The 25,501-nt window shown below is 42.5% G+C and overlaps 1 protein-coding gene across 2 annotated transcripts in view; it reads left to right on the top strand.

The window, feature by feature from the left end:
* Nucleotides 1-24,013, top strand: part of LOC120394265 (ATP-dependent RNA helicase A) — a 41,797-nt gene extending 17,784 nt beyond the window's left edge. For both annotated transcript variants that reach the window (XM_039518500.1, XM_039518501.1), the window contains 17 exons: nt 163-354; nt 1,624-1,765; nt 2,306-2,388; nt 4,936-5,092; nt 5,735-5,835; nt 8,246-8,459; nt 8,719-8,813; nt 8,983-9,056; nt 10,041-10,193; nt 12,900-13,060; nt 14,698-14,809; nt 15,525-15,686; nt 15,867-15,994; nt 17,874-18,103; nt 19,441-19,556; nt 20,509-20,709; nt 23,469-24,013. In XM_039518500.1, the coding sequence (XP_039374434.1) occupies nt 163-354; nt 1,624-1,765; nt 2,306-2,388; nt 4,936-5,092; nt 5,735-5,835; nt 8,246-8,459; nt 8,719-8,813; nt 8,983-9,056; nt 10,041-10,193; nt 12,900-13,060; nt 14,698-14,809; nt 15,525-15,686; nt 15,867-15,994; nt 17,874-18,103; nt 19,441-19,556; nt 20,509-20,709; nt 23,469-23,793 (2,646 nt within the window). In that variant the 3' untranslated portion in view covers nt 23,794-24,013. The remainder of the gene's footprint in view (nt 1-162; nt 355-1,623; nt 1,766-2,305; nt 2,389-4,935; nt 5,093-5,734; nt 5,836-8,245; nt 8,460-8,718; nt 8,814-8,982; nt 9,057-10,040; nt 10,194-12,899; nt 13,061-14,697; nt 14,810-15,524; nt 15,687-15,866; nt 15,995-17,873; nt 18,104-19,440; nt 19,557-20,508; nt 20,710-23,468) is intronic.
* The last annotated feature ends 1,488 nt before the right edge of the window (nt 24,014-25,501 follow it).

The following is a 25,501-nucleotide window of genomic DNA, read 5'->3' as shown; positions in this document are numbered from 1 at the left end:
TACCATTATGGGTTTTGCAGGAAGAGATCTCTCAGGTTCACAGATCCCACTAATGTGGAGTAGAGTACATGTTTTGCAAGAGTGGGACACTCTTGATGTAGATAGGGAGCAGAATGGGTTGGATTGCTGAATATTACAGGAAAGGTCTGGGTCTCTTTTCAGATTCTACAAGAGAGGGAGACACTGCCTGTGAAGAAATTTGAGACTGAAATTCTTGATGCAATCCATCACAGTCCTGTTGTCGTCATTCGTGGTGCCACTGGTTGTGGCAAAACCACACAGGTTCCACAGTACATCCTGGATGAATACATCAAAAACGGCAAAGCTGCAGAATGCAACATTGTAGTAACACAAGTGAGGAATGCATTATAAATTGAAATTATTTAGGTCTCATGGTGGATTATGATAAAATATCCATCTGGACATGCTATTAAATCTGAATATAATTAAAACAGTTCATGAAGGCTGGAGAAACTAAATCACATTCTAGACAGTTGTGAAAACATCTGCTATACTGATTACACTAAATTCATTACTCACTATGCATGTGTCTGTGTAATGATTATTCATGTTGCAGTGGGTATCTGATAAGACTTAATGAAATAATCTTCGTGGACAGCACCAGAAAACTTTGCACTTGCATATATAGTGCAGTCCTTTCTGATACTTAGTAATGGAATATCCTAGTTCAGGGATTGGCAACCTTTGGCACGCGGCTCGCCAGGGTAAGCATCCTGGTGGGCCGGGCCGATTTGTTTACCTGCCACGTCTGCAGGTTCAGCCGATCGCTGCTCCCACTGGCCACGGTTCGCCGGCCCAGGCCAATGGGGGCTGCAGGAAGCAGCATGGGCCGAGAGACGTGCTGGCTGCCACTTCCCACCGCCCCCATTGGCCTGGGACGGCAGACCGCGGCCAGTGGGAGCAGCGATCGGCCGAACGTGCGGACACGGCAGGTAAACAAACTGGCCCGGACCACCAGGGTGCTTATCCTATTGAGCTACGTGCCAAAGGTTGCCAATCCCTGTCCTAGTTGATAGGTGGGGCAGGTCAGACCTATTGGTTATCTGAAGGAATGGGATCCAGCAGATAAGGGATATGGGGGCCTATGGATATCAGCTGGACTATGCAAGATGAACCATTTTTTAAGGAAAACGGTGAGCTTGCATCTTTCTGGTGATCTGATTTTCTCCATTCCCAGCTTAAGTAGTTTGCTTCTTGCAGTGTCTGCAGTGTGATATTGTCCATTAGAAGCAGCTACTGACTTGCATCCAGCTTCTGTTTATTCACATTGTTCAGCAGGGTCTGCTTAAGATAGAAATGTTTTGAGGTGCACTGGCAGAGCTGTGTAGGACTTTCATATTACCTACCTAAACTATACATGGCTCAAGCCAGTGCTGTTAGTAATGTATTTTCATGAGTATTTTAAGAGTTTGGATTGTAGTTCTCATCTTTTTTGGGTGCTCACCAATTAGATTTGTCTTTAAATGACTATCCTGCAACATTAAAGTTTGGGGAGAGGGCACAGCTAACTTCCCCAGTCTCTCTGTACTTGTAGGTCTATGCAATAGGTAAGTTTGCTTAGTTTCATCTTTACAATGTGCAAAAAAAAGTTTCACCTCTCAGCCTAGGAGGATCAGTGCAGTTTCCGTGGCAGAGCGTGTGTCGTATGAGAGAGGAGAAGAACCTGGGCAAAGCTGTGGATACAGTGTACGATTTGAATCTGTACTTCCCCGCCCCCATGCCAGTGTGATGTTCTGCACTGTAGGTCTGTATTGCTTTGTTACCCAACCAGCCTAATATCTGAGTTAAATGCCTGGCACTAGTGGCACTGATGACAGTGAGAAAACAGTCCTTGTTTTCAGGGAGAATCTGAATGAAAATTGCAAGTTTTGTTCACCTGCCCAGCAAACTTTTCTCCAATTACGGAAAGGGAAGTGTGCCAGTTTAATTTGGTCTTTGGGCTCATTAGAGGTTTGAGAATGAGTACAGATCAGATACCATATCCACAATATTCCCTCTAAGTGAGATGAGGAGTAGCCACCTGAAGTTTAGGATGGGGAGGTGGTGGGTGGGGAGAGGTGGTCTCTCTAGTCTCAACACTTGGGCTCCCTCTCCTCATTACATACAGGTGTAAATGTGGGGTTTAGACAAAGAGTTTCAAAATGTGCACAGTTCTTGATGTAAACTGATGTTGGCAACCCTCATAAAAGCATAGCTGAGGCTTTGTTATAAATGTTTGAACTGCTGTGATCCATTTCAACATTCAGCTGTTACTATCCCCATTAATGTGAATTCCTTTTTTAAGGTGTCCTCTTAAGAAAACTGGAGGCTGGGATCCGTGGAATTAGTCATGTTATTGTGGATGAGATCCATGAGAGAGACATTAATGTGAGTTACTGAGCTGGAGATCTGGATTACTTTACCTGTTTACCAGGTCTTTTGTGTTTGCTTAGTGTTTACTCTGAATGCTATGTATGCGTTCCTGTCTTATGTGAAAGGGAATTGTGCATTTTACTAAATTTTATGGATCTGAGTCTTCTGTAATTGTTCTCAATTGTAGTACAGGTTGAAATACTTCTGAGATGTTTCCAGCTGAAGATCAAGGCTTCACAGCTTCTTCTTACGTCCCTTTATAGGTCCTAGTAGGACTCTCTCTCCTACACCTTTGGATTTCTTTAGCAAATAGAGCACTACAGTGCAAGTACTCTTTGTACAAAGTGGTTTAGTGCTGAAGATAAGAGTGAAAATTGGATAGGCTGAAATTTTGTTGTCCTTCCCTTCCATTTTCTTAACTACAGTAATATACCACTTAATATGCTAGTACTTAAGCCACAATCATCAAGTTGACAACTACAATACAGTAGTTCAGTACAAAAATCTGCAACAAATTGAAAACCTGAAAGCACTGCAAAATGAGCAACATTTAATATAAAAGTGGGGATATTGTGCTGAATTTATTCACAATTAATTAAAAACCTCTTTTTAAATCTACCTGAATCTACCTTGGTTTTCATAAGAATGGCCATACTGGGTCGGACCAGTGGTCCATCTAGTCTATTTATCCTATCTTCTGATTGCTAGTGGCTGGTGTCAGATGCTTCAGAAGGAGTGAACAGAACAGGGCAGTTTATTGAATGAGCCATCCCCTGTCATCCAGACCCAGGGTCCCTTACCATCTTATGTCTATCCAGTGGGTTATTAGCCACCCTCAAGGAACTTATCTGTTTGCTTTTTTTGAACTCCGTTGTAATTTTGGCTTTCACAACATCCCCTGGCAACGAGTTCTACAGGTTGACTCAACATTGTGTGAACATGTCTTCCTTTTGTTTGTTTTGAATCTACTGCCTATTAATTTCATAGGGTGAACCCTAATTCTTATGTGAAGGGTAAATAACACTTCCTTATTCATTCTCCACAGCAGTCATTATTTTATCATATCAACCCTTAATCGTCTCTTTTTCTAAGATGAGTAGTCCCAGTCCTTTTCATCTCTCCTTGTGTGAAAGCTGTTCCATGTTCCTGATCATTTTTGTTGCCCTTCTCTGTACTTTTTACAATTCTAATATAGCTTTTTTTTTTTCTTTTGAGATGGGGCAACCAGAATTGTATGCATTATTCCAGGTGTGGGTATACCATGGATTTATTAAGTGGCATCACGATTTTCTCTTATCTATCCCTTTCGTAATGGTTCCTAATGTTTGTTCCTTTCTGTTTTCCTCAATAAGATTTGATTTCCAATTTTTAAAGGATGTCTTTTTGTCTCTAACCATCTCTCTTACTCTGTTTAACCATGGTGGTGTTTTTTAGTCCTCTTGCTATTTTTTTTGTTTGATGTGTACATACAGTTTAAGCCTTTGTGGTGTTTCCATGCAACTTGCAGGCCTTTCAATCTTGACTCTTCCTTTTAATTTCCATTTAACTAACCTCTTCATTTTTGTCATTCCCCTTTCTTTGGAATTTCTCTCTCTCTCTCCCCTCCCCCCTACTCCCACCCCCAAAAAGGGATGTTAAATTTAATTACATTATGGTTTCTGTTACTGAGCTGTTCATCTATATTCGTTCTTGGACCAGATCCCACACATCACTTACGATTAAATCAAGGATTGGCTCTGCCCTTATGGGTTCCAGGACTAGGTGCTCCAAGAAGCAGTCGTTAATGGTATCTTTCAGCTTTCCACACCAGAAAGCTGAATCTTGTCACATGATTAAAGTTCAGTGTGTCAAAGTTAAGTTCCTCATTTGTACTTTGAATCCTCTTACGAGGAAATGTACTTGCATTTGTGGCATCCAGACCGGATGAGCTGCACCTTTTCCTTTTCTAATAGGAGAGATGCTATTAAGGGCATGTATTGTATTGAGTAGTTAGATTTTTGTACAGAATTGGTGTTTTTTAAACTAAGAGGTGGTCTGAATGCAGGGCAAGCTAAACAGATAAGCCAGACTTAAACCAATAAATGTTTTCATAGTATGGATCACCACTTCATGGTGCCACATCAATTACCTCCCTTCTCATTTACAGTTGTAGAAGGTCCTGTGTGTAGAACTACAGCAATTGTTCAGTTGTATTTTTTTTTAATGAGGACTGGAAACTAGAACCACAAAGGGTTCTTTGGTGCTAACTAACTGTTCTGAGCTTGTTGACATGGAAGTCAAAACCACTTTAAGGAGGCACTCTAGAAGCAACTGAAACACTAGTCTCATCTGGTAGGGGGAAAATGAGCAGTTGATAACTAGGTGCTTAATTCTCCAATATGCTAGCTGTTTTTCAGAAGTTAGTTTAGTTTGAAAGGTTCTCAGTAGAAGGCAACATAAGTGCTGTTCATATGAATAGGCAATTACATAGTTGCTTATCTATTGTTAGGGTTACTGGAGAAATGAAAATGTTTCTGGCAGCCTTGGCTAGTTGGTTAACACTCCTGTTTTCTCTATATACAGACGGACTTCCTCATGGTGGTGCTGAGAGACGTGGTTGAGGCATATCCTGAAATCAGAGTTATCCTTATGTCTGCCACTATTGATACTAGCATGTTCTGTGAATACTTCTTCAGTTGCCCCATCATTGAGGTCTATGGTAGAACCTTCCCAGTCGAAGGTAACACACTGGCTGAGCATGTATTTTGAGTAGTTGGTTTTATTCATTCTCTTTTCAATCTTGCACAAAGTAGAAGGGACAAAAGCTTAAACAGGTCAAATGAATCTCAGCGTATCCTGAGATCTGGTCTATATCCTATGTCAGCAGAGAAGTCAGAGAACATTAACTACTACAGTGTGAATTTTTTCACTGTTTCTCTTAGAGGGTTAGATAGTGATAGTGATTTAAAAATGAGTTGCTTCTACATAATGCATACATCTATTGTCTTGAATAAACCAGCCTAAATGATCCAGTATAAAAACTGCTGTAGAAAATACATGGGAAGAGCCTGAATGGACAGGCTGGCTGGTCAGGGGTGAGGAACAATGGTGGGAGAGTGTGGGGAAGCTTGTAGTGCCATTGCCCATACTGTACTTATTCTTTGGATAAATAGAGGATTTTGGTTTCCAAGGCTGTCAGTCAAGCACTCGTCTCCAGCACTAGCTTCAAACTCTGAGTCCTCAGCCTGCTCTTTTGAAACTTTATGGCTATCTTTAGGAAGGGCCTGTGTAGAGCTATGGTTAGAATATGTCCCTCTAGTGAAACTTATGTGACTGGTTGATGGGCATCCTCTATACTAACTTGATGGATCTGTCCCTGCAGAGTATTTTCTGGAAGACTGTATTCAGATGACTCAGTTTGTTCCTCCATTAAAGGATAAGAAGAAGAAAGACAAAGATGAAGAAGGTGGTGAAGATGATGATGTATGTTGGGCTTGTTTATATATGTAAATTAAACAAGCACTGGCTGGAACCAGCGCACCAATGTCATGCATGCATTGCTGTACTCCTTTCTTACTTGGACATCAATGAAGCATTTGACCTGTTAGGGACAGAACACAATTTAACCAAGTTAAATTATAGTACTGTATAGTAAAATTTTTCAGATTCTCTTTGAGGGTTAAATATTTGCAGTGTTTCAGAAAAGTATGATTCCTACGTTATTATACAAAGACTAATGGGTGAGCATGAGTAACTAATCGGGGACAGAGGTAGAGGTTAGACAGCAGAACAATGGTATAAAATGAATTCCTATATAATTCACTGGCTATGTTTTAATGGCTGCAACATTGTTGCACTAAAACACTTTCAGAAACCTTGTAACTATTGAAATAGTGTGGGATTGCTGTTGATGTATTTAACTGAATTTTCTGAATGCTCCTCTAATTGATGTACAGTAAAAGCTGTTTTATACAGCACTTCACCAACTGGAAAGCTCTATAAACCTGCATTTCTGATCTTCATTGGAAGTCCGGTTTATAGTCTAGTTGGTGGTATGTGGCTGCCAGGGGGTTGGAGTGCAGCATGCAGACTCTGAGAGGGAGTTTGGGTGCAGGGGAGGGCTTGAGGTGCAGGTGGGGTGCAGGTTGCCAGATCTGGGGGCCGCTCACCTTGGGTGGTTCCCCGGAAGCAGCAACCTATCCCAGCTGCTCCTGGTTCCTGGCCAGTAGGAGCTGGAGCCAGCACTTCGGGTGGGGGCAGCACGCAGAGGTAGCCAGGACAGATTACTGCTTGTGGGGAGCCGCCTGAGGTGAGCGCGCCCCAGCTCTGGCCCCCCCTTCCCCTCTCCGGCACCCAAACTCCCTCCCCCTTAGTTAATCGGCATTTTTCATTTACCGGCACCCCCCCATTCCTCCAGCATGCTGGATAAAACAGCTTTTATTGTATTTATTTACCTTATAAAGTTCTAGTCCCATTTTGTCACGTCACCTGTTTTAAAAAAATTTAACTGATGTGTGAATTCAAGCTTACTACTTTTGCTGCAGTAGATTTTGCCAGCAACTATGCCTACCAAGAACTTGTATTCCTTACATGGCTGTGGGTGATGGTATCTTCTGTAAAAAGATAGTCATGAGTCTTGTAATGACTAAGATCATTTAACTGGGGCTCTACCAAATTCACGGTCCATTTTGGTCAATTTCACAGTCATAGGATTATAAAAATAATAAATTTCATGATTTCAGCTATTTAAATCTGAAATCTCACTTTGTTGTAGTTGTAGGGGTCCTGACCCAAAGGAATTGTGGAGGGGTTGCAAGGTTGTTATGCGTGGGGGGAGGATTGTGGTACTGCTATGCTTCTGTGCTGCTGCTGGTGGTGGCAGCGCTGCCTTCAGAACTGGGCAGGTGGAGAGTGGCAGCTGCCGGTTGGGAGCCCAGCTCTGAAGGCAGAGCCACCGTCAGCAGCAGCGCAGAAGTAAGGATGGCATGGTATGGTGCTGCCACCTTATTTCTGCACTGCTGCCCGCAGAGCTGGGGCCTCAGTCAGCAGCCACCACTCTCTGGCCACCCAGCTCTGAAGGCAGCGCAGACGTAAGGGTGGCAATATTGTGAACCAATACTGCTACTCCTAAAATAACCATATGCCCCTGCAATTTCCTTTTGGGTCAGGACCCCTAATGTGAGAAACGCAGGTTTTCCCCCATGAGATCTGTATAGTATAGGGTAAAAGCACACAAAAGACCAGATTTCATTGCGGGGTGGGGGGGACCAGATTTCATAGTCTGTGATGCATTTTTCATGGCCATGAATTCGGTAGGGCCCGAGGGGGAAAACGTGTATGTTGTGTTACTTTGTGCATTTGAGACCACTGTTGGGGTCATGTAGTCAGTTTCTAGATTTACTCTATATAATTCTTAATTTTCCCCAGCTGGCACTTTAGGTCTGTCTTCTAGCAACAGAGGAGAGAGAAACACCTCAGCAGGAAAAACTTAGTTGTAAAATCACAAAAAATCTCAATTAATTTGATTGCAAATTGACCATTTCTCCTTAAAAGAAACAATTTTTTTTCAAACCTACATATTGGTATTTCCTTAAAGAAAAAGTTTGATGCTGTACTTATGGCTCCATCTGTTCTAATGGAGATTTAATTGGTTTGATAGTTTCCTACTCTTAATTTATAATTATACTGGTTTATAATTCTGAAAAGAGAATACGTATAGAAAAAAGCTGGGGAACAAGGCCAGGCCAACTTGTCCTGTGAGCCAGGACTGAGCCTAGGACAGTGTTTCCAATCCATCCATCCCATTCATCTATCTAGTTTGAGTGACCCTCATCCCCATAGTATCAGAGTGCCATCTGGTTAAAGGTTTTTTGTTTGTTCTCTGCATCTGCAGGCCAACTGTAATCTTATATGTAGTGATGAATATGGTCCAGAAACAAAACGTTGTATGGCCCAGTTGAACGAGAAGGAAACTCCCTTTGAGCTCATTGAGGCCTTGCTAAAGTACATTGAGACCCTGAATGTTCCAGGAGCTGTGCTTGTCTTCTTGCCGGGCTGGAACCTGATATACACCATGCAAAAGCATCTGGAAATGAATCCACACTTTGGTACAAACAGCTTTTGGTTATTTTCTACTGTGTCCATCCCTCAGAACAGTTACTGGGTGAATGTAAAGATGACTTGACTGAAGGAGTTGGTCCTTGTGTGTGTCTATATAGGATGAGAGCTGGGTTTGAGTAGATGGATGAGAGAAAGTTGAAGGAAGGTGTTTAAGTATGAAGCAGTGGATGGATAAGAGAGAGTTGAAATTTAATGTCTGGTACATAAAAGTTATAGTTGTTTAACCTCCTGGTGTTCATATTGTAGGAAGCCACCGGTACAGAATTCTGCCCCTGCATTCACAAATTCCTCGAGACGAACAGCGCAGGGTGTTTGATCCAGTGCCTTCTGGAGTGACCAAGGTGTGAAACTATACCACTTACACAGAGATGGAGTGTAGTTTCATTGCTCTCTCCTGTACTTTTGAGAGGAGTTTTTTTTAATGCTGGCATTCTACATGTTACCTTACAGACCGTCCTTGGCTCGTTGTTACAATACATGTATTCAAATACAATTTTCCTGTTTTCATAGGTGATTTTATCCACCAACATTGCTGAGACTAGCATTACCATCAATGACGTTGTCTACGTTATAGACTCTTGCAAGTGAGTTCCCGATCCAGATCTTTATTTTACACAATGTATTCTTTGTTGGAATGCCAAATAGTTTTTGCGAACATGCAGTACTTCCTTGTATTGCTGTAGCCCCAAGACTGAGTTTGGAGACCTAATCTGCAGTGGTTGTGTGCTCCCCAAGCAATCTACACAGTTAAACAACCACATTGGTGTATCTGTAAATTGGGGGGAGGGATAGCTCAGTGGTTTGAGCATTGGCCTGCTAAACCCAGGGTTGTGAGTTCAATTCTTGAGGGGGCCACTTAGGGATCTGGGGCACAAATTGGTCCTGCTAGTGAAGGCAGGGGGCTGGACTCGATGACCTTTCAAGGTCCCTTCCAGTTCTAGGAGATTGGTATATCTCCAATTATGTATGTATGTATGTCCTTGGTCACTTGAATACCATGCTAGTAGCATTTATATGGGTGTCAGTGGGATTCCTGTACACTGTTTTCCAAATGGATGATTTCATACTACAGATCTTGGTGTCCCTAGCCTCTGTTTGTCAGAGGGTGGAGATGGATGGCAGGAGAGAGATCACTTGATCATTGCCTGTTAAGTTCACTCCCTCTGGGACACCTGGCATTGGTCACTGTCAGAAGACAGGATACTGGGCTGCATGGACCTTTGATCTGACCCAGAACGGCCATTCTTATGTTTAAACTCTCATTGTATGGTTGCTGGGGGAATATTAAGCCTTCCTATATTAGTCTGTTATGCACTTTGACTTGCTGTATGCACTTTGAGCATGTTATAGTCATGAATCACTAATTGCATTAGAGCTTTGAGCTGAGATTTAAACTTTTGGGAGAAGTCCCAGAAATACAGGTTCTGATGCAGTGAGTGGGGGCACTATTCTTTAAGCAGAAAGACTAGCAGTTAACTTTTTTTTATTCCAGTTTTGCTGCATTAAATGATACAGTGCAGACCTGCTTTGGCAATATTTGATCTTCATTGTTTTTACTACTTTTACAGACAAAAGGTTAAGCTGTTCACTGCTCACAACAATATGACAAACTATGCCACAGTCTGGGCATCAAAAACTAACCTTGAGCAACGGAAAGGGCGAGCTGGCCGAGTGCGGGCTGGATTCTGTTTCCATCTGTGCAGCAGAGCTCGCTTTGAAAGGTGAGGCTGTGCCTCTTCTTCTGGGACAAAGGGACAGTTGGGAGCACTCCATAAATTAGAGCATACAGTTGTGAGCTGCTTCAACCCAAGCAGAGGAAGCAGATTAACGCAAAATCATGGGGATAAGATTGCCATGAATTGTTGCATTTCCTCAGACACAGAATTTAATTCCCGCTCTAGAATCTGTGGGTCCCCTTAGAAAACTGCCATGGAAAGCAGGGAAATTGTTCGAGATGTGACTTCAGGAGCAGTCCCCACTTGACTGGACAAGTATGGCCCAGCAGCCTGATAGAAAGACTTGGAAGAAAGAGCCCCATGCTTCACCCAGTGAGACATTGTTGAGGCCCAAGGTATTGAGAAGAAAAGGAAAGGGATTCTAGAATGAGATGCCACAAAAGACACCTGGATCCTACCAACCAAAAAGTGCATGATTGTATAGAGAGGTGCTGGAACCCTGCTCCTCTCCCAGAGAGGACAGCAGGTGTGGAAGGTGGTGAGAACCAGGTGAGGGGGAGAGACCTCAGAGGAGAGGAGGCAGGTAGACGTTCTTCCTTTTTCCCAACTCCCTGGCCAGAAGCTGCTAACACCTCTTTTGCTGCCAAAATGTTTTTCTCCCACTTCCATCTGCTCTAACGTTCCCAAACTGCTGAAACCTGACCCCTTCTTGTTCTTATCTGCCAAACCTTTCCCCAAAGACACAGCCATGTAACCCTCACTGCACAGCTGCAGGGGCTTACACAGCTGTCAGATTCTACTATATTTCACCCACTACCCTGCAAAACATCATAGTACACCCATTCCCTTGGACAACAGCTGCAGGATAGCTGTATGTTTACAGTGATCGATGTTAAGAAATCTCAGTTTCTGATGCAGTGTGTAATATTTAGACACATATTATAGTAAAACGCGATCATCTTAATTCATTATGAACTTCTGACAGCAAACTAGTTACATGCTGTTAAATTCTGACAAGACCCCATGATTTCTTTAAGTTCATCTTACCACAGAGCACATGGAACCTCAGGAATTACTGTGCTTAAACAGACAAATTGTAAACAGGAGATTGTCGTATATTTCCAGTGGGGTCCCACGGGGGTTGGTTCTTGACCCTACACTATTTAAATTTTTTGTTTTTTTGTCAGTGATCTGGAAGAAAATATAACAACTGATAGTTTGTGGGTGACACAGATTGAGGGAATGATAAATAATGAAGAGAACAGGCCATTGATAGAATGAACAGGATTGCATGGTAAACAGGGTGCAAGCACTCAGTGTGTGTTTTAATAGGCTGAATGTAGACATCTGAGAACAAAGAATATAGGCCATACTTACAGGTTGGGGAACTATAGCTACCATGATCTCTCTCTCAAAACAAAACCAAAAAAAAAAACCCTGCTTCCCAGGATAATGAGGAGAACATGAGCTCCCAGTGCAGTGCTGTGGCTGGAAAGGCTAATGCAATCCTTGCCTGAATTGGAATCTCTAGTAGAAGTATAGGTTATTTTAGCTCTGTATTTGGCACTGGTGCAACTGCTGCTGGAATACTCTATGGTTCTGATGTCATTTTATGAAGAATGTTGATAAATTGGAGAGGGTTCAGAGAAGAGCCACAAGAATGATTAAAGGATTAGAAAACATGTTTTATCATGATAGACTGAAGGAGCTCAATGTGAGATTAACAAAGAAAAAGTTTAAGGGGTGACCTAATTGTATAAGTACCTGCATGGGGAACAAATAATGAATGGACTCTTCACTCTAGCAGAGAAAGGTATAACATGAGCCAGTTGAAAATGAGACCTATGTTTTTTTACCATGGGAGTAATTAACCCTTGGAACAATTTACCAAATGTTGTGGTGGATCCTCCCATCACTAGCAGTTTTAAAATCAGGATTGGATGTTTCTCTAAATGATATGCATGAAGAATTATTTTGGGAAATTCTATGGCCTGTGTTGTACAGAAGATAAGACTAGATGATCACAATGATCTCTTCTGGCCTTGGAATCTCTGAAAGCCTAGCTTCATGCAGCGTAGAAGGAGAAAGACGGTTTGAACTGTGGAAGCAAGGGTAAGAAGTATAAATGGATGGGACCATGTTCATTTGGGAGGCATGTTTATCCCAAACATCACATAGGATACTAAGTGTTCAAAACCTCAGTCATTTATAGGGGTTAACACTTGAACTGTGGTCCTCAAGGTAAAGAGACTGAGGGCGCTGTGTCTGGGAGAAAGGGGCCCAAGAGCTCCATCCCCACCACACCTCCATGCTTCTAGAAATAAATACTTAGCCTGTTTCCAGTAAGAGCACTCCTCCTTGTTGTTAACCCAACTGAACCAGGGACCAGCAGATGGTGTTGGGAGTGGAGGTGATAAAGTAGCCAGCATGGAAACTGGGTAGTGGTAATAGGTGGCCTGGAAGTAATTGACCTGCCTGAGGAATGGAAGACCTGTTCTAGCATTCAGGTTTGGTTGTGGAAGGGCAAGGAGATAAGGTTCCAGTTGGAAGGGAAATGGGAATTTCTGAAGATAAGTACTTTTAATCAGTGCAGGTTGCAGGAAGTCACTGAGGGTGGATTGATGAGGTGACTTGGTGAATGTATTCATGTAGGAAGGCTAGGTTGCACTTGATGGGATGACCTGTATTGGGGATTGGGAATGCAAATGTCTAAAAGGTTGACTTGTTTTGTTCTCCCCTCACTGTTTTCAGGCTTGAAACTCACATGACACCTGAAATGTTCAGAACACCACTGCATGAAATTGCTTTGAGCATCAAACTTCTGCGACTGGGAGGGATTGGACAATTCTTGGCCAAAGCGATAGAACCACCACCTTTGGATGCAGTGATTGAAGCAGAGCACACACTCAGAGGTACTCCTGTTGGGCCACAAGGTTCTTTGTTAGCAAACCCAGAGATGTGACATTTACAGCTTTGAATGGTTGAGGGTCTCAAGGTCAGTTGTAAGTAGCTTTGATATTTATATTTCTAGGTTTTCTTTGGCTGGAATGACATGTCTGGAGACCCCTTTGGCTCTGGGATGCATTTTCTGGGTAGCAGTGAGTTTCTGAAACTGGAGCAGTACTTAGAACACAAATGTTCCTCTAGATGACTTCCTAGCTTCAGGCTTGTTTTTGTTACATTTTACAAGGATCTTATGAAGCTGGCTACTACTGTATCTTCAGCTGTGAGACTTATATATATGAGATGCGACTGAGTCCACTGCATTACAGCATTTGGGATACTGGTTCAAAACAAGTCTGATCTAGGTTGATGGATTCTGTTATAATTATTTTGCACTTCTATACTGCCTGGTCACCCAGTTTTGTGAGATCCCTTTGTAACTCATTGCAGTCAGCTTTGGACTTAACTAGCTTGAGTACCATAGTTTCAAATTTTGCCACCTGACTGTTCACGCCTCTTTCCAGATCACTTATGAATATGTTGAACAGCACAGGTGGTCACTACAGATCCTTAGGTAGCCCCCACTATTTACCTCTCTCCATTGTGAAAACTGACTATATGTTCCTACCCTTTGTTTCCTATCTTTTAACAAGTTATTGATCCATGAGAGGACCTTCCTCTTATCCCATGACTGCTTAGTTTACTTAAGAGTCTTTGGTAAGGGACCTTGTCAAAGGCTTTCTGAAAGCCCAAGTAGGGTGTTTTGACTGGATCTCCCTTGTCTTCAGGCTTGTTGATACCCTCAAGGAATTCTAATTGTTGAGGCATGATTTCCCTTTACAAAAGCTGTGTTGACTCTTCCCCAACATAACGTGTTTATCTGTGTCCAGTATCAGAGGAGTAGCCATGTTAGTCTGGATCTGTAAAAGCAGCAAAGATTCCTGTGGCATCTTATAGACTAACAGACGTATTGGAGCATGGGCTTTCGTGGGTGAATACCCACTTCGTTGGATGCACGTGTCCAGTCATTCTGTCCTTTCCTGTAGTTTCAGCTAATTTGCTTGTTACTGAAGTTAGGCTTACTGGCCTGTAATTGCAGGATCGCCTCTGGAGCCCTTTTTTTGAAAATTGGTGTTACAGTAGTTGTCTGGTTACAGAGGCTGATTTAAGCAAAGGTTGTATATCACAGTTAGTAGTTCTGCAATTTCATACGAGTTCCTTCAGAATACTTGGGTGAACATCATTGTTAAAGTTCTTAAACTAATCTCTCATCCAAGGGCTAATTAAATCCTTGGTTTGACTTTGGGCTTGTCTACACTGGCAATTTACAGCACTTCAAAAAACACACCCCTCCGAGCGCAGCAAGTTTCAGTGCTGTAAAGCACCAGTGTACCAGCACTGGTAGCCACGCTCCCAGCGCTGGTAGCTACACCCCTCATGGAGGTGGGTTATTTTAGAGCGCTGGGAGCTCTCTCCCAGCACTCTGCTACGACCACACAAGCCACGTTAAAGCGCTGACGTGGCAGCACTTCAGCGTTGCCAGTGTAGACTAGCCCTAGGCAACTGCCAGAACCATCCTTGCTGATCAGTTAATCGCTTGTTTCAGAGCTGGATGCCCTGGATTCTAATGATGAGTTGACACCTCTTGGGAGAATCCTTGCTAAACTCCCCATTGAACCTCGTCTGGGCAAGATGATGATAATGGGCTGCATTTTCTAGTAAGTTCCTCAGTATCAATGATGATTCTTTGCTGTCTTGCCCTGTGTTCTTGAATCTTCAGGCATCCAATAATGTCAAAAAAGATGCACCCAGATGGGCTGTGAATGGCACTGTGGGTGGTGGCATGGAGGGGAAGGGGAGGGAACTGAATATTCATGAGATTAGGAGACAAATAACATCACTGGGTGTGGGGAGCCAAATATTCATGAGCTAAGGAGGAACTGAATGGCACCAGTAGAGACTGAATATTCATGAAGTGAGGGAATGGGACACTGAACACTTGTAAGATTGGAGTGAACTGTGGTTGGGGAGATGTGGACAGTTAGCATTTGAGAGACGAGGTGAAAAGAACCATGGGACTGAATATTCATCAACGGAGGTATGCGGGCATTGGTTTTAATCATGAGGGGTGGTATTGGAGAGCCCATTATCTGGAAGAGGGTGGTGAACAGGATTGTGAGAACAGATGGGGAGGAAAGGCATAATATTCATGAATGTGCTGTGAAATTCCAGCCACTGTCATTTGATCTAATTAATGTCCTTACTATGGGAAGAGCTGCTGTAAAGAAGTCTCTCTAAGAATAAGTACTGAGGTAATGAGGCCCATGTCCTTAAGCAGGAAGTTTTTACTCATGTCAGTGGGCCTGTAACAGCTGCTGGCAGCAAGACTAGGAACAAACCCAGTCATAAATATTTCTATGGTTTTTGTTTCAGTGTAGGAGATGCTGTGTGTACCATCTCTGCTGCCACCTGCTTCCCTGAGCCTTTCATCAGTGAGGGTAAACGGCTGGGTTACGTCCATAGGAATTTTGCGGGGAACAGGTTTTCAGATCATGTAGCCTTGCTTTCAGTCTTCCAGGCCTGGGATGACGCAAGGTATGTTGGCTTAGCACAGAACTTGATGGAAGATTAAGGGTAATATTGGGTGAGCAACTAACTGTGACCTGACTAGATAGCCAAATGGCTGTGTTAGAGTTTCTGTTTGTGGCACTCATTCTTCTCTTGTGTAGATCTTCTTGAGTCCACATGAGTCTGTCTTGACTGTTTCCTTTTTAGAATGGGCGGTGAAGATGCAGAAATACGATTCTGTGAACACAAAAGGCTCAACATGGCTACACTCAGGATGACTTGGGAAGCTAAAGTCCAGCTTAAAGATATTCTTATCAATTCTGGCTTTCCAGAAGGTAATACTCCATGGAAGTAGTCATTTCAGTATTGTCCTCTTCAATCTTTGAGTTGAGGGATAGGTTTCCAACCTGTTGGCTGGCTAATAGCCCAGTAATGGTGAATACACGGTATGTGGGACCATAGTGAATTTGCCCCAGCACTGTTGTGCTGTTAAAGCAGCTTCCACCTGAGTGTTGCTGCATGCATTCTGCCTCTCCTGGCTGAGAGCAGTTTAAGGACTTGTCTACACTGTGCATTAGTGCGTACATTTGGACTACATTAATGAGCACTAGGGAACTTAGTGTGTGTCAGCAGGGTCCATGCAGACCAATCAGTGTGCTACATCCTAGTGCACACTAGAACTTACACCACTCTAGCGTGGACTAATGCACAGTGTAAACAAGCCCTACAACTGCATGTGAATTTAGCACTGCAGTGGTGGTAAATTCTGGAGGGCAAGGTTATGAGGAATTTGACCGTTAAGTGGTAGTTGTCTTTTCAGATCCACCTCCATGGTTTTGCTTCTCATACTTCTCTGCCTCTTACCTCTGCCATATATGCTCCATATTGCAGTGATATTCCTTCTGGATGAGAAGAGCTAGAGACTGCCCTTCCAAAATCACTTGGCATAGCTGTTGTATTATCCTAAGGGAATCACTCAGGGCATTACCTCCCCACAGGATCTGAACATTGCCTTTCCTGCTCTGTAGTTTTCTGGGCTTGTGCTCAGATCTTCACTACATAGCATGTTAGCTTAGAATTCTTCGTATTTGAGTTTTCATTTCCATTACAGTGGGAATATTACAATACATAGCAAAATCTCTCAGCTAGTTACCAATATAGGATTGAGCAAGACATGACTTAACACAGCCATGTGCAAATGGCAAGAAGTCAGATTTTCTTTCAAATGGAGTCTATTCAGAGAGAAGACCAAATTTAAGGAAGGTACCTGTAAGTATCCAAATTAGGTTGGATTTATAGAGACGTTGTCAACTTGAAATCTAGTAAATTTTAGTGCCTTCTGCATAAAATTAATAGCAATGGCCAGGTCCCTAGTGGACTTCATGGGGTCCTTGCCTCTCACCCGTTTTCAAGATAAAAACTTTGATTGGGGAAGGGTTTGGGGCGGTTTACGTTTATTTTTTTTCTTGTAAGGTTGACTTTGAGGAGTATGCTTCGGTTGGGGTCTTTTGGTTAGGAGTCAATGCAGAGTTTCCATTCTTGTGGTGGAAGAAAAGCCCTTCTTTTGAAGAGGAAGGCTTTACAGTGTTTCCTAAAGATGGGACAGGTTCTAAATTCGATAATCTCTGCAAGTTTTGTTCCATGTTAAAAAGTTGATGGGAATCCAAAGTGGTGTTGCTCTCCCTTTCATTTTCTTAATATCCAGTAGTCTGTCTTTCTCCCTCTGCTCTCAGGGATAAATGCTACAATAATTCTCTTTCTGGGCTGGATGACCCAACAACCCCCAACCTGGGACTCCAGGTTTGTTGTGACAAGCACTGTTGCAACATCCAACCTGACCACTTCGGGAGGTCCTATGTTTCCAAAACAAATGAAGAAAAGATGTGATACAGCTATTCCTGGACAAGCTTTTATGTCCTTGTTCTTGAGAATGTGGGAAGGGGAATGACTTTTCCAATTTGTAGTTTATTTTTTAGCTCTTTTCTCATTGAATACTAGAAAATGTGTGTTCAGTTTTACTCATTACAAATACAGTTCTTTAATGTTGATGTGATGCAGCATTCAAATGCCCTTTTCTAAGGGCAGATATGTCTTGAGAACCAATGCCTAAATAGTTGAGTCAGTAAATCTTCAGATCAAAGATCCTGAATAACTTAGTTGCACTGCACTATGTGAGATCTGGAAAGAAGCCTGTTTTCTGTTCTCTGTCAACAGAGTGTTTGATGACTCAGATATTTAACAACACTGGACCAGATAACAATCTAGATGTTGTGATCTCCCTGCTTGCTTTTGGTGTATATCCTAATGTCTGCTATCACAAGGAGAAGAGGAAAATTCTTACCACTGAGGGGCGCAATGCACTTATCCACAAGTCATCGGTCAACTGTCCTTTCAGCAGCCAGGACATGAAGTATCCATCTCCTTTCTTTGTTTTTGGTGAAAAGGTAAAGAGAACCGTGAAATACCTTCTTTTATAAGGTTACCAAACTTTATGCCCATTCTTCATTTCAAAAGGAGCCTCTCTGGCACTGTTTTATTTCTTTAATGAAAATGTTAGTGCTAGTAAAACAGTGGATTGCAGCCCTGGAATCCTGTATTCCAAGGCTCTTCTGTTGTATGGCAAAAAAGCCTGGAATTAGCCCTCTCCTCTTGCTGTTCCCTGCTCAAGGTCAGTTTGTTCAGAATTCCATGTTCATTTATTTTATATTGTTCACAATCCCCAAGTGTTCAGCGTGCTGCATATTTTTGAATTGACAAGTAACTGCTTTATAGAGTCAAGGGGCATGATGGAGGTTTAAGGAGCTGAACAGGGGGACAGCTATAGCTTGTGGCACCCATGAAGGTGAGGGCAAGTAGCTTGTGTTTTTGTTACCAGAATGCATTTGAGTCTTTTGGTGCTGGAGAGGATTCCATCTCCTCTTCACTCCTGCGCAAAAAGGAGAAGGAGAGAGAATTACAAATTTGGGGGGGGCTGCAGGCATTAATTCCTTGCTCCCGTCACTCTAGCAACCCTGGATAACATCAGGCTGCCTCATTGCACTCCACCCCAATATCTGCCGCAACAGCCAGCAGTGACAAATAGGCAGCGATATACTTATCGCTGATCTCTAACCGTAACTGTGCTTGCTAACACACCATTGAAATGAATAGGGCAGTTCACATAGTCAGAACCATTGTCTCAGTCTGTCTGCAGAGTTCAGCAGATGTCACTGAATTGGTTTATGCCAGATCCTATTTTTAAGGTATTCTCAACAAGTACCATGTTCAGGTTTTAGTTTATATAAACAAAAGCCTAGGGTTTTAGCAGTTATGCAGGAATTTACAAATCTGCAATTGTGGGACAGTTGTGTAATCACCAGGAATATATGGATCCCTGACTATCCAAAGAACAGATTGCAAGCTTCCCCTAGAGTGCCCTACCAAAGTGCAGCATCCCAGACCATCTGATGCTGGGGCATTCTGCTGAGACTGACAAAACTTGGTGTTTTTTGTAAAGTTACACCTGTTCCTTAGGAACTGCATTGAGACCACAAAATTCATTTCACATGGACAATTGAACAGCTTTTAAATGGTAATGAATTTGTTTCAAGCAACCAAAGCTGGATTCACAGCATCTGTCCTGATCTGACGAGCTCTCTCTCTCAATGGATTAGTAATAAATACAATCTCCCTGGGATTATCCGGTTTGTAAAAAAAATTCTGTTAGTTTCCATGGCCAGTGGAAGAAGGAGCCATCTCTTAGTTCTTCAGATGGGAAACCATATTCCTCTTCTACCTGCAGATCCGAACACGAGCTATCTCTGCCAAAGGAATGACCTTGGTGAGCCCGCTGCAGCTGCTTCTTTTTGCCTCAAAGAAAGTCTTATCTGATGGAGAGATCATTCTGGTGGATGACTGGTATGAACTTCCTAGTTGATCATGGATAACTGTGAGGAGAAACAGCTGGTAACATAGCTATAAGTATGTTTAGAATGGGAAATGTAGGTCAGGCTGTGCAGTAACAGATGAATTTCATCAGAGCATTATCGTTGGTCTGTGTAAGGATGGGGGAACAGTTTATTTTGGCAGCTCCTGTTTTTTCTGTAGATTATGTTCCTAAATTGAAAACATGAGGCACTGGCTGGATTCCACAAAAGCTACTTTCCCTGAGATCAGATCTGAATTAGAGGCAGTGTAGAATTTGGGTCACCGCCTCATAGACAAGCAGGAGGAAAGATAACCTCATCGTTAAGACACAGGTCTGGGTCAGGAGTGCTGGCTCTGCTACTGACTTCCTGTGACCTTTGGCAAGTAATTGGGAAACAAGTAAAAAGACAGTCTTTACAATGAGGTTAATGCCTACCCACTTCTCAGAGTTGAGGCTTAGTTCACTAACATTTGTCAAAGTTGATATTATGGGATGGCGGGTAGTTTTTTATGACATCTTTGTGTCCTTAACAGGGCCTTGAAGAGCCCCTGTATTTTTGAGCCTGCTTTAACATTTTGGCATCTTTTAATCCCAGAGGGTAATGGAGTAGTAACTGGTAGTACCTGAAGCATTCCAGGTCCAAAGAGCAGGGAGTCAAAAATGTAGCAGCTGTTCTAATTGGCTTCTGATTTTCTCGCAGTGCTGAGGAATCTCAGATGTTGCCAATCATACTTTTTCCGTTCCAGATGGCGGCATTTCCCATTGTTAGGGTGTTATCCATACTCTTAACTTTGAAGTTCTAAGTGTTTTCTGTGGTGGTTGGCACTAGATGCACTGAACACCTGCTCTGTGGAACATTGTTCTCTATAGCCTCTCTCCTGTAGGCTATGATGCTCTATATCTAGAGAGATCTTCATTTTGAAATAGTTTTTCCTGCTCTAGGATTAAATTGCGGATGTCTCATGATGCAGCTGCCTGTGTCACTGCCCTACGTGCAGCAATGGAAGCTCTTGTTGTTGAAGTAACTAAAGATCCTGAAATCATTAGCCAGCTGGACCCAGTGAATGAGCGAATGCTGAATGTGATCCGCCAAATCTCCAGGCCTTCAGCGGCTGGCATCAACCTCATGGCAGGCAACACAAGGTTAGTGCCAATCTGTTCACGTATACAGCTGGATCCTTGGAGTAGGAAAACATTCCTGGTAACTTGGAAAGCCTAAACATTCCAAAGGCCAAAATGTGTGTCTGAACTCCTGTGCCAGCAAGAACTCCTGTTGTGGGATTTAGTTTGGAAGCAGGCTGCCTGATGTAGATAATGAGTGTTGAAGTTTTTATATACTCATATTTTCAGTGAATCATAATGTCTGAAAATCTTCCTAAGAAACTGTGCAAGCAGTGAAGTTGCAGGTTGATGGAGGATGACAAAAGGAGAGTAAAATGATGGCTCCTATAGTTAAGAGTTAATGAGGTTTGGTGTGATTGGCTATCCTGTGATACAGCATATACCAAGGATCTTCTGGATTTCACAGACGAATTGAGGGGGCTGGTCTACTCATGCAAGCCTTTGAACTGTTTGGGAAATGCACACCGTCACATACAAAGTATACTGACTGTAATTCCTTCCCCAGGCCACATGTCACCCTCCCATTAGTGGCAGAATTATAAAAAATGAGGAATAGCAGTTTCAGGAAACTGAAATAACACAACCCTTAGGGCCTGAAGTAGAAATCTTTCAAAAACCTGGGAGAGTATGGTTAAACTATAGCAACTTGGTATGCACAAATGGTTACTCTGCAGAGAGTAACCATTTCACTGGCCTGCAATAAACTTCACACCAGAAGACTGATCTTGGTATGAAGTGTTTGAACAAGTTAATTTCAATTTAACCCTACTGTCAAATTCGGAATATGGTAGTTGTAATCCAAGAGGCCATGGTACCCTGGTGTGTACATCATATGGCTTGAACATTCTGGCAGCTGTAGAGTTAATTTGGATTTGCAGTGGTGGGCATTAACTTGTGTACTGAATTTTACATACTCCGAGCATGTGTGTTTTCCACCTACTCAAGACTATTTAGATTGCCTGCAATTTCATACCCTTCACATCAATTTGTGTTGCTCATTATACAGAACAGATTTAAGATGTAAAGATGACTTTCCCCAAATCTCTGGAGATATAGTAATGGTTGAATTGCAGGCAAGGAGAGAAATGTATTAGTGTTTGACTTCTCCATTCTACCACACATACTCTTCCTGAAGAGATCAGTGCATCAGTTCTTGAGTGCTTATCTATTCAGACTGTGTGGTGCTAGGATTCCCCCTTGGTCCTAATGGCTGCCTAAGAGCAGAAAACACTACTGTACTCTACTCTACTCTGCCATTAGTCAGATTCAGTGTGGGCAAAGCACACATCAGGGTTGGGATTTTTCTTGTAGAGAATGGGTGCTGAAGCTCCTCATCCAGTCTGTATAAAGAATGATAGAAATCAAAGAAGTGCTCCAGGTTCCTAAACCACTATAAACTGTACCTGTGTTGCTCAGTACAGCAAACCATTACAGACAGCAAGAACCACTTTTTTGCAGTTTTTACAAAAATATCTGAAAATAGTTGCACCTTATAGACTAACAGACGTTTTGCAGCATGAGCTTTCGTGGGTGAATACCCACTTCTTCGGGGTATTCAGACTGCTTGCATCCGAAGAAGTGGGTATTCACCCACGAAAGCTCATGCTGCAAAACGTCTGCTAGTCTATAAGGTGCCACAGGACTCTTTGCTGCTTCTACAGAACCAGACTAACACGGCTACCCCTCTGATACTTGAAAATAGTTGGTGTCTGTCCACACGAGTCTCACCACTTCATATAATACAATACCTATTTGTGCTTTTCCATACCAGTGGTAAACATGGCTGTGTATAGGGGAAAGGGAGCTGTAGAGCTCTGTGATGTATACACATGAAAGTTCTAACAAAGAATCTTTTCTCTGCTTCAGTATCAGTCCTAGTACCGCTGTTGAAGGGCTGCATGGGGGGGAGTTCCTGTTTCAGTATCCTTTCTGCTTTGAGGAACAGGCTGACTCTTTCCCCTCCACCCCACCCCCACTCCTTCCCTAACTATATCAAGCACATCCTATTTCCAGTCCGCTCTTCCTTCTCCTGCAGGCCGTTTCCCATTATTTTCTCAAATGCTGGGTGAATTTACAGGGCTAAATGTTAGTGACTTCAGAGACTTTCATGTTCATTATTCTGCTGTTATATAAGCAGAACAGAAACTGTGCTTTCTGTGTATCATTGGACCATTGTTAGCAATAGCCTCAAACGGAAACAGCTGAACCACTTTGGTTGAAATTCAGCCTGAGGCAACTGGCTGACATGGAAAACTTCAGCCCCATAACGGGACTTTGGCAAAGTTGTAAACAATTGAAAATAGAGTCTTATAGTGGGACATGTCAGGCAGCCCTGCCTCTAATAACCTGTTCATTCCTTATTTCTGATGTAGATAATTTAATAGAAGTGATGGAGACTCAGCTGTATGGAGCATAGGTAACTGATCAAAATGAGGGACCAACTTCTATTTTTTCTTAAACATACCACGAGGGGCAAAATAGAGACCCCAGCACTTCTGACATAAGCTGAAAACTGCCACCCCTACCTGTGAGTGGTTGTTTTTGACAAAGTCCACGTTAGTAGACAATTTTATCTCAGCTTCTGAATTTTTTCAGAATGGGTGTGGTCCTGGACCAGATGAGATCACTCCAGGCTGCTCTTTAATGAAGCTTTACAGGGAGCAAATGTCTAAGTTGGGTGTGGGATTTGAGCATATTGCTCTGCTGCATAAGAGAAGTGGGAGTTTTTATAAAGTTGTGGGTGTTTAAATTAATTTTTTCTTAAAACTTTCCTTTCCTAGGTTTGGAGATGGTCCTCGTCCACCCAAAATGGCTCGATATGACAATGGAGGTGGATTCAGAGGACGGGGAGTTAACCAGCGTGGCTCTGGCTACAGAGGTGGAGGCTATGGTGGTGGAGGCTATAACTCATACCGAGGTGGCTCTGGAGGAAGAGGATACCAAGGTGGTTCTGGGGGAGGTTATAGAGGTGGTGGGGGATATAGAGGGTCTGGGGGAGGGTATCGAGGCTCGGGTGGGGGATATAGAGGGTACCAAGGTGGTGGGAATAGAGGTAATTATGGAGGTGGGTATGGGGGCCAAGGAAGGGGGCGTGGTGGTTATTGAAATCCATTGAAGTCTTTCTTATACTCTACAAAAATGTGCATGTTTCCTTCTGGAATTTCTTTGATACTAATACAGAAGTCTGTTTGTTTGTCATTCTACTTGTCCACAGTAGCTTGAAACAAATTGTTTAGGACTAGTGATATTCTGTAAAATAGAGTCCTTACTACATAGTACCACAGTCTGTATACTTTGTTCTTAATAAAGTGTTCTGTTCACAAGACTTAACATGTTTTGTCTCTGTATGATGTTTGGATTCTTGACTTGAGCATGGCTGTTTCCTTTTAGGTTTAGCATTTGTCTATAGGAGGTATGAGAAATTTGGGAGAAAAGTCTCTTTATTGTCTCCAGGGTGTAAAAGAGCATGTGGGACAGATATCAACAATTCTTCAGAATTGCAAGGGTTTCTAGTCATTGCTGCTTCAGACCATGATTGCACTGAATGGACAGAAGCAGAGGTTTGAAATCATAGGACTTCGTTAGCCAATACCTAGTGAGGTGTAGAATACACTACATTAATAGATATTATGAGCACAGTATTAATATAATGAACACCATTATATATGTGTTGGGAAGCTACATTAAGTATTGTGCTCTCCCCACAATTCTGTACACCCGTGTCAAATATCCTATTACACTTGTCAAAGCTGAAATCGGCTTTACAATTAGAAAATAGGAAACATGGCAAAGATGCATGAATGCTTTGTATCAAGTACAGTTAGGATTTACTTCCATGGCTCATCAACACATGGAGTGTAATATTCAAAACAAAATATGGGAAAATACAGGTTGATACCAAGGACAAAGCTGGCACAAACTAGTGGGTTAAACTTTAACGTGACGTGTAAAGAGTTGTAACTTGTAAAATCATACTACTGGCTGAAATGCGTATCTTTGAAGCATACATCTGCAAGCATTTGCTTCCCAGGAAGGTATGCATGTCTCCTTTTTATTGTACTGCTTTGTCTTTAGACAGTATATTTAGCTAAATTGGATTATTTGGTCTTGAACACTTTTAAGAATGATCCTTGAGTGTAGTCAAACAATTGGCTACACCTTTTAGTTGATTACTTGAATAGCTGATGTGAGGGGAATCTCTTCCTTTGCTTTAGAATGCACTGTGCAAATAGGCCCTGCTGCAGTGCCAGATGACACTGTCACCTTTTACTGCAGATTTACAGCCATTTAGGTTGTCCACTGGCTGGTTACTAGTATATGCTGCCTTGCTCTATAGAGAACTGTCCCTAGTGAGGTAATAACATGGGCTAGGTTTCTCTGGCTCAGATACAGGAACCTCCAAGGGAAGCGTTTGAGGTTGATGTAGAGATGTTTACTGGCTCTGAAGTTAACTCGGAAGTATGAAAAAACCCATTCATGTAAACAGATATTAACTTACAATGTTGACAGGTAAGCAGTGAAATAACTTGTATGACAAGAGGATTTCTGTTATCTGTCCATTCTACTAGGAGTGGCAGCATTTTGGCACCATGAGTAAGGACAAAGGACCTCAGAGTCCAGCATGTATCTGACGTGCTGCAAGGGGGAGCCAAACTAACTCGGAGGGGCAAGCACAGGGAATCCAGCAGAACTCCTAGGTGTGTTTGGATGCTAATGAATAGAGCCAAGGCCAGAGAATGTGATTTATCATGCTTGTAATCAGGTGCTGTCTCAGATGAAGCGCTATGGACAGAACTTGAGTGTCACAAGCTTC

Source organism: Mauremys reevesii, unplaced genomic scaffold (genome assembly GCF_016161935.1).
Source record: "Mauremys reevesii isolate NIE-2019 unplaced genomic scaffold, ASM1616193v1 Contig45, whole genome shotgun sequence".
NCBI classification, from domain to species: domain Eukaryota; kingdom Metazoa; phylum Chordata; order Testudines; family Geoemydidae; genus Mauremys; species Mauremys reevesii.
Note: the sequence above shows the minus strand (reverse complement) of the source record. Positions and strands in the feature narration are given on the sequence as shown.